Consider the following 8,223-nt stretch of genomic DNA (forward strand, 5'->3'; position numbering starts at 1 on the left):
ATTTTTCGGAATTTTTTAAAACCCCAAAGCCACCAATGTACCGTGCGGCACTTCGTGCAGAATATATCGCACGGCGGAAGAGTGTGCACCAAGTGGTGAGCGGTGAAGTCTTAATTATATACACCCGTGCAAAGTGGGAGGTTGCTGTGCGTGCCTCCAAATGAAATGAAATGTATTGAATGTTCATGCATTGCCGGCCGGGACAGGGCAACTAAAAGTGATAAAAGCTTCGTAAACAAAAGGACCGCCACCAGCGGCACCAGCCAGGCAAACTCCTCTCTCTCAATGCACTGCTATCAAAGACCCCCGAATGGGTCACCAACCCCCCCCCACCACCAACCCCTCGCCACATTCCCGGAGCATTCAGATGTTTTAAAGGGATGCACGTGATGCACAAAATGTACAAATGAAAGCAAAATGTCGCCCCGACTTAACTGCACCCATTGGGGGCGGGCGGGGGGGGTGAAGTTGTGGTTAACTGTGCAACCTGCCTAGAGGATTATTAACATATACACCTACAGGAGTGCAAAATATCTGCATTAATGTTAAAAAGTGCTTTTACGTGAAGCCTACCTCGGGTAATGATTAAAAGATGTATGGTTACAAAACACATCAACACTGCTATGGACATAACATTAACAGCATTTGGTTGTAATTATTGTAATTCATAATTATAATCGTGATTGTCATCATCAGCCATGGTCAATCCACTGCTGGATGAAGGCCTCCCTCCTCCAAGCTGCTGTCATCCTCAAAGTTATTGTTATGATAACGCTATCACCCAACTGCAAAGGAATATATGCTGTATTATACCAATAACAAAACAATGACCCCTTGTAATTATTGTAATTATGGAGCCCTTTTATAACTGCCGTCTTATCTTGTAAAGTGTATCATCATAGGCTAAAGGGATTACACGTATTTACAAACGTGTACGTTTACACACGACGCGCGTACAGAAATACACGCATTTCACTATCTGTAACGTAACAAAATCACACGTTACACACACACAAACGTGTTTGTACAAACATGCGATATACACGGGGCAAACACCACGCACATTCGCGTAGAACAATGATCATCAAGTACACGTGAATATTATAAATCCACCGCCTCTTGTGCCGCGTCTTAGTCCACGTGATATGTTGCGGGTGTATTATTGTTGCGGGTGTATTATTGTTGCGGGTGTATTATTGTTCCGTGCCATCTTAAAAGTGCTCAAAAACGCCAACGAGATAGAAACAAAATTGCGTCTCCAATCAGGACAAAAAAAATCAACGCATCATTTTAAAAAGTCGGGACGCGTGAATGTATTTAGGTGATACATGAAGCAACTTCCTATATTGTGATGTACAGGTCACACACACACACACATGAGTAAAGGATGCTATTTTCGAGTGAGATTAAACACCACACAAACTTGCAAGATATTAATTGGTCATAAAATAATATATGATACGTATATGATGCATCACCAACCCGCGGTAGCGTGTGGAACGCACGTGCATTGATTGCGTGCGGCGATTGTGTTTTTGACATACAACTGTGATAAGTTTGGCAATGTTATATTACGTTATATCTATATTACAAACAAACGTGTAATTTTAATTTTATACCATCGAAGAACATATCATTACAATTACATCACCACAAATAAGTTGACGGTTGAATTTAAATACATTTGCATTTGGAGTGGGTGTCCGCAGAAGATTTAACATTATTTGTAAAAAAAAATCAAACGGGTTCAATCGAACGGACCTTACGTTTAAATACCCGCACATTACGTGAGACATCGTTCAATGTTACCTAGAATAGTATTTATATAGATAACGGTTGTTTGATAAGACGTACAATGCAAAGCGAATTCCACTAATTATATCAAACAGCTTTGCGTTTGGCGTCCGCTTACCTCAGGAGATTCAAATGCCGTTGTAATGCCCATTTTTTGTTGTTTTATTGTTTAGCAGACAGCACCGTTCAACAACAATAAAATAAACAAATTTACAGTCAACGACAATTACCCGGACGCCTTAACCTACAAGTCAGCACTTGACGAACCATAGCATGCAACGCGTGGACACGTCGCACCAACGTTCAATCGTTGTAATGTACCACACACACACACATGCATGCCCGTATATAAACACAAACATAGAACATTAGCGAGCGACGAGTTCCAAAACGTGAATCACGATCGTCTCTACCAAGCAGCGAAACCATGTGTACAGACGGGGGGGGGGGGGTGGCTCGCACGAGGTAGCAAGCCTTGGTCCAAGACGAGTCACGGACCACGTTCTACCTCGGTCATGCCGGTTGGAGTACCGACCCGGGCCGCTCCGCCCTCGCGAGTCCGACGACTGCCGAGACGCCACCGCCACGCTGCCTTCCCAGCGGCCTTGGGGGCCACGAGACGGTCGAGACGGCGGGATGTGGTGTGCCATCAACACTTGCCGTGGCCACGATCGCCGCAACTTACTACTCTATTAAGCTAAATGAAACGGCGGCAAGAGTGCGTGACGAGAGGAGGCGATGGTAGGCGGGGGGGGGGTTGGAAGGGGGTGGTGGTTGTTGCGTGTGTAAAGTATGCGTACAAGAGCTTTGTAGCCCATCGGCTTTCACCGGTGTCAATAAATATTCTGGTTTTGTGTGTACATGATCAGAGGTACAACTGAAAGAGCTTTCCCCGTGGAAGATACGCAAAACGGGAAAGCGTGATGGGGATTAAGTATTGTGCCGTCACTCCTCACCGAACAATCACCGCGACTTAACTTACTCATTACACTAAAAATGAAACGGCCGAAAGGGCGAGGGGCGGGAGGGTTGAGATGGGTGCCATGTGTGTGTGTGTGCATGCTCACATATGTCATTGCCGAGATCTTGCTCGCGATGTGAGATGCGCGCGAAACGGGGACACAACGAGAAGACCTCCCCATACTTTTCTTCTGCTCTCAAGAGTCTCAACGGTTTGGCGGAGTTCGTTTCCACGTCTTATTTCGCGATATCGCAGAGATAGCCGCGGTGGCGGTGACAATAACCACACGCAGCAGCAGCAGCAGCCGCCGCAGTGAGAGACTTTAAACAAAACAAGGGCGTAGGATGTTTCAATTGATGCATTCTTACACCCTGGAACGCCAGCAGAAGAAGAATGAATAGACCGTCCTTAGCGGCGCTAATGACTCGAGTCGTAAGGAAAACAATAGCTTTGGGCTACAAGTTGTGGTTTCTGTGCCGAGTCGCCTTCAGAGGCCCTGACATACTCATAAGATAGACCCGTCCATTGTCCCGAAGAAGTTATAAACATTATACGTGCAACTACCCATTCACGTATTTACACAAAATTGCCAGCCACGAGTCATTAAACGTTTCATTGTGGAAAAAAATAACTTACAGCTGACTTCTCACAGAATAAGACGCACACATAAGTTGAACGCATCATGCACTCAACACAATGCTGTTATTGTCTCTTCAGAGCGAAAGCAAAGCATAATCATTATTAAAAAACATGAAATAATCTCCTTATCATATTGAGAAAAAGCGCTGCCTAGAACGTAATAATATTTTCGGTTTTGTATGTGTACACACACAGGGATGACTTACTTCATCGAAACGGTGGCGGTAGTTGTGGCGTTAAAGCTACAGGGATAGTGGAGCAGAATCAACGGCGAAATATTTACAAAACTCGCAAAGTGTTTGGCCAGATTCAACGGCCGGCAGATCTCAGCAGGTCTTTGCCATCGTAATAACGCATTTATAAAGCAAAAGAGAGACAGGTATGCGAAACGTTGGCATTCCACAGGTGTATTCTGGCAACGAATACGTCTTATTAAGTTGATCGGCCAAAGGGGAAGTTAACGCGCTCCGAAATGAACCTGTTGCAAAATGTTATTATAGGCGTGAGTCATAGGAACGGTGCTTTTATCCGGAGTCAGTTATTTGGTTAAGCGTCTAAAGAATGAGTCGACTAAATTAAACAATATATATTATATTTACCTACGTGACTTTACCGAAAGACCCAAAGAATATGAAATACTGCAGCCACGAAAGCTTTCAGTCGAGATTTAAACAAGAGTTACATCCGAGACGTAATGTAGGTGCGACGTGACAAATCCGCCATTCATTTCGCATCACTCCTAGCATCACTCCTAGCATCACTCCTAGCATCAAACCAACCTCACCCGGCGAACCCCCCCCCCCCTCCTCGAACCGCACAGGTAAGTTCGCACACGAATATACGCAGAGTTGCACATGAGCAGCGTTGAACGAGATACACGTGGTAAACACCATGCACGCGTTCACTGCTACGCGCCGAATTGTGAAGCTACTCCACTAAAGCGGCCGATGTGGATGGTGGCGATGTAGCACGAAGACAAACACAGTCGCACATTCGCGACGAGGCTGCCAACATTTGGACGAAGTCGGCCCTGGTGTGTCTTCCTCGATCCACGCGCACTCACGGCCTCGCCACGCAAACCCAAACACGTCCGTTCACAGCTAAAAGCGTCGTAGTTTTCTAAATCTAACGATTCGTTTCGCGTCTTCGCTCGCATCACTTTGCGCGGCGATGGCATTCAAAGATCCGAGTCGTTTCGTTCGTTCAATTCTCAAAAACAACAAAAACCGTGACAACACCGCCACCGCCAACCAAACAAATCCCTCCCGACACGCCGCCGCCGCCTCCTCTCCATCTTTAATCCGTACAAGTTAGCGGCTGGGCTCTTTAAACAACGCCAACAACAATGGGGAAACGAATCCTGCTTATTCCCACACATATTGTTGGTATCTTTAATAAGACTTTATTAACGCGAGGCCGGGCCCACGAGAACACGTGGAAACTCTTGGCCGTATACACGACGACAACAACAATCCGTGTGTGCCACGCTTCTCAAGCCCCGCACAGCTGGGAGAAGAAACAACAGCAAGGCGCAAGCCATCGGCGTGGCTAAATGTGCGAGAACCCCCAAACAACGTGTACACAAAGTTAGGGCTTCCCCTATCAAAGCAAGAGACAAGCCCGTCCCTCCTGCTAAGGATCCCGTGTGTCTGTCGGGCACGGACGTCGCGATTGTTTGCACTTCGCTAAAGTTTCCCCGTCGCTTCTCGAGGCTAATGTTTAACCCGAGGACTCAGCCACCCGGCGAGTGCCGCTTTGCCTCGCATCGCCACGCCACATACAGTGCAGCAGCAGTCGCTGCTGCGAAGTACGACAGCACGAACACCACCACCATCATCACCATCACCACCATCGCGCTTCACGCGGTACGGAACACGGGACCCGCGCCGGGGATGATCGACCCTCGGGCGCCTGCCGCGGACTTCACGACGCCGGCTGCAGCCTCCGCCACTCGTGCCGCAACTTCTCTCCCCGCCCCCATCTCGACAACGCCGAGACGACGAGCAGGGGAGAGAAGTTTGCCGAGTCCTGCTCGTCCGGTCGAGCGGCCCGGGGTATCGCGGTGCCGGGCTAGCAGGAACTTTGTCTGCCTCGGCCGCTGTGCCCCCTTCGCGCCGGACAATGAGCGCAGAGACCGCACGCCGCAGCGAAAACAAATAACTTGCTTCGCTCGCTCGCTGTCAGCCGCTCTAACACGCTCGCTCCTCGCTTACTGGGACACAAGAACACCCGCACAAGTCCGCGTTGTTCGTGCCCGCTGGGGCACCGGGACGGGCCCGAGTGCGCGGCTCGGCGAGCGACTTTTTAAATGGCCTCACGAGTTGCCGAATCTTTATTTTGTGCGCCGGGGCCCCCCGAGTGTTTTCGTGACCTTGGTCTCTGTGCCGCGGCACTTCTGGTCAGGCAGCGCACATTGCTCTGGGTATACTCATCGGAGAGAGAGAGAGAGAGGAGAAGAAGAGAGGAGAAGAGAGAGGAACGAGACGACGAGAGCGAACGACCCCCGTCGCCTGCCCCAGAAAACAGCGACTTCTTCAGCCGGCACCCCGCGAGCCCGCGAGCGCGCAGCGGCGCACCCGTCGACAACAGAAGCGACCCCGATAGGGACAAACTCACCATTTTCCGAAAGTAGCGGCGGATCTTGGTCCGTCTTGAGCTGCTGCGGCTTAGCCTGCTTGCGGCGCGACATGGCAGATACATCAGCGGCGAATAAAAAAAATACAAATTCTCGAGTTGCAAAATTACGGAAATTAACGCGCGGCGCCACCGCGCATGCCCGGGCAATTATGATTATCAATAATGCATGGCGATTAATCATCCAAGGGCCGCGACGGCTGATTGGCTGCCTTCCAGGGACGCCGCCTGATTATTCAAAAGAGCGGCGCTTCGCGGTTCGCTGTCGCCGTGTGTGGCGGGGCAACCCCAGCGTGAGCGAGTGTGGACGCAATAACCGACACAGAGATAGGGGATGCAGAAGACGAGAGCAAGAGGAGGTGGTGGTGGGTGTGTGTGGGGGGAGAGAGAGACGAGAAAAGAGAGGGGGGAGCGAGCGAGCGAGAGGGAGTGGAGTGCGAAGGGGAGAGGAGAGAGAGATGGAACTGGCGGAGAAAAGGAACGCTTTGGAGGGAGTATGAGTGAGAGAGTATGAGCGAGTGACAGAGAGAGTCGGAGAGACGCAGAGTTAGATAGACGATAGATACAGGAGGGAGAGGAGAGTTTTAGCCAGAGCCCACAGAATCGCGGAAAGGGAAGTTGGGGAGCTTTTGTTGTGTGCTCGCTCGAGTCGCCGGCCTCGAATCGACACCGAGAGGAGCACGCGTCCAGCAACACGCGCTCGGCAGTAGAGCAGCAGCAGCAGCCACGACTCTGCTGCAGTCGTGGGCTGCAGTAGCCCACGACTCGTCAGTAGCCACGACTCTTCAGTAGCAGCAGCAGTAGCCACGACTCGACAGTAGCCCACGACTCGGTTGTCAGTCTCGAACGGGGCGTCGCGTATTCGATGGCCATCAGCCAGCGCCGCGCACGGCAAGCGGAGGGTCCCACTCTTATCGGGCATCCCTGTATACGAGTACAGTCTACCTATATGTATACAAATACACGCTTAAGTATATACATGTGTATAAGTGTATATGTGTGTGCGAGTGTGTGCGGGCGACTATTTATAACGTAGTTTATCCAGTCGTGGGTGATGTGTCCGTGTTATGCGTTCGCGCGTCTACGAGCTCCGATTGCTGTTCTTTACATCGCGTTGTTTAGCCTCTATCCCTTATACAATTGCGCGCGTGTGTATGCACCTAAGTGTATACGTGTGTGTGTATATTTGTGGGCGCTCCTGTGAATAAGTCGAGCACGGGGAGAAACAACGGTGTCGGTGCGATATAAGTCGGCAGGGTTTACCATACCGCCCCCCACCGCAAACCCTCCCATCACCACCATCCCCTCCAACCCCGCCACATCGCAACGCTACCGCGTCCCACGATCGAGGTCCCAAGTCGGGTCCGTGTTGGGCGCGCCGCTAGGCAGCAGCAGCTACATCAGCTACGGCTGTAGCCTTTGGAGAGTGGCCTGGGGTGTCCCGTGCGTGGGATCACGCAGAGAGCGACAAAGTGCCGTTTTGTCGGGATTAAGCCGGGCCCCTTGTACCCAGCGTGACAATAATTAGTCCCAAACGCCGCGCGATACGCCGTGTTAAATAACGGAGGCAGAACAGAAAGGGAGGGAAAATAGAGGGGGGGGGGGGGGGGCAAGGCGGAAAGTTGCGTGCGACCGGTGGTAACGATTGTCTCCGAGTTGTCTTCTCGAGCTGTTGACTTGGGGAACTTTGCCGCGTGTAGGTGCGCAGCTAAAGGGGACACTCGCCCCCTTTGCTGGCGTGGTTACGCGCGCGGAGCCGTGCACAACAGGCAGACTTAGCAAGCAGCAGCGATGCTAAACTCGAGCGATTGACGAAGATTCCTTCAACGCAAGCTCGGTCCGAACTCTTTTTGTTTAGTTTTTGTCATTGTGCGCGACCATCGGACCCTCTCCATACAGTTGGGGGTTGTTGGCCGTTCACGCACGGACCCACTGACGCGATGGAGAATTACTCGCCTCTGCAATTTAGGTCGGCGAAGTGCTACCAGATTCATGGAAACAAACACAGCCTAAGCGACATCGTAATACCCCCCCCCCGTCCTTTTTTCCGTTGAAAATTTAAATACTTTTGCAACGTGAAAGGCGTCTTGATCAAAACTAATAAACACACGCGGACGCGCGCGCGCGCCCCGGCACCGATCCGTAATCGTGCGCACAGATACAGAACGGACAATAATGCGTAGCAAGCGCGCAAG

The 8,223-nt window shown here is 50.7% G+C and overlaps 1 protein-coding gene across 2 annotated transcripts in view; it reads right to left on the reverse strand.

Moving 5' to 3' along the window:
* LOC144727552 (sal-like protein 1) overlaps positions 1 to 7,928 on the reverse strand; it is a 29,875-nt gene extending 21,947 nt beyond the window's left edge. Inside the window, exon 1 of one of the 2 annotated variants that reach the window (XM_078606422.1) lies at positions 6,011 to 7,928. In XM_078606422.1, coding sequence (XP_078462548.1) covers positions 6,011 to 6,212 — 202 coding nt within the window. In that variant the 5' untranslated portion in view covers positions 6,213 to 7,928. Of the gene's footprint in view, positions 1 to 2,302; positions 5,928 to 6,010 lie in introns of those variants that run through there. The other variant, XM_078606423.1, reaches the window with a different exon arrangement.
* Between the last annotated feature and the right edge of the window lie 295 nt (positions 7,929 to 8,223).

Source organism: Lampetra planeri, chromosome 26, assembly GCF_965212315.1.
Source record: "Lampetra planeri chromosome 26, kcLamPlan1.2.h2, whole genome shotgun sequence".
NCBI lineage: Eukaryota > Metazoa > Chordata > Hyperoartia > Petromyzontiformes > Petromyzontidae > Lampetra > Lampetra planeri.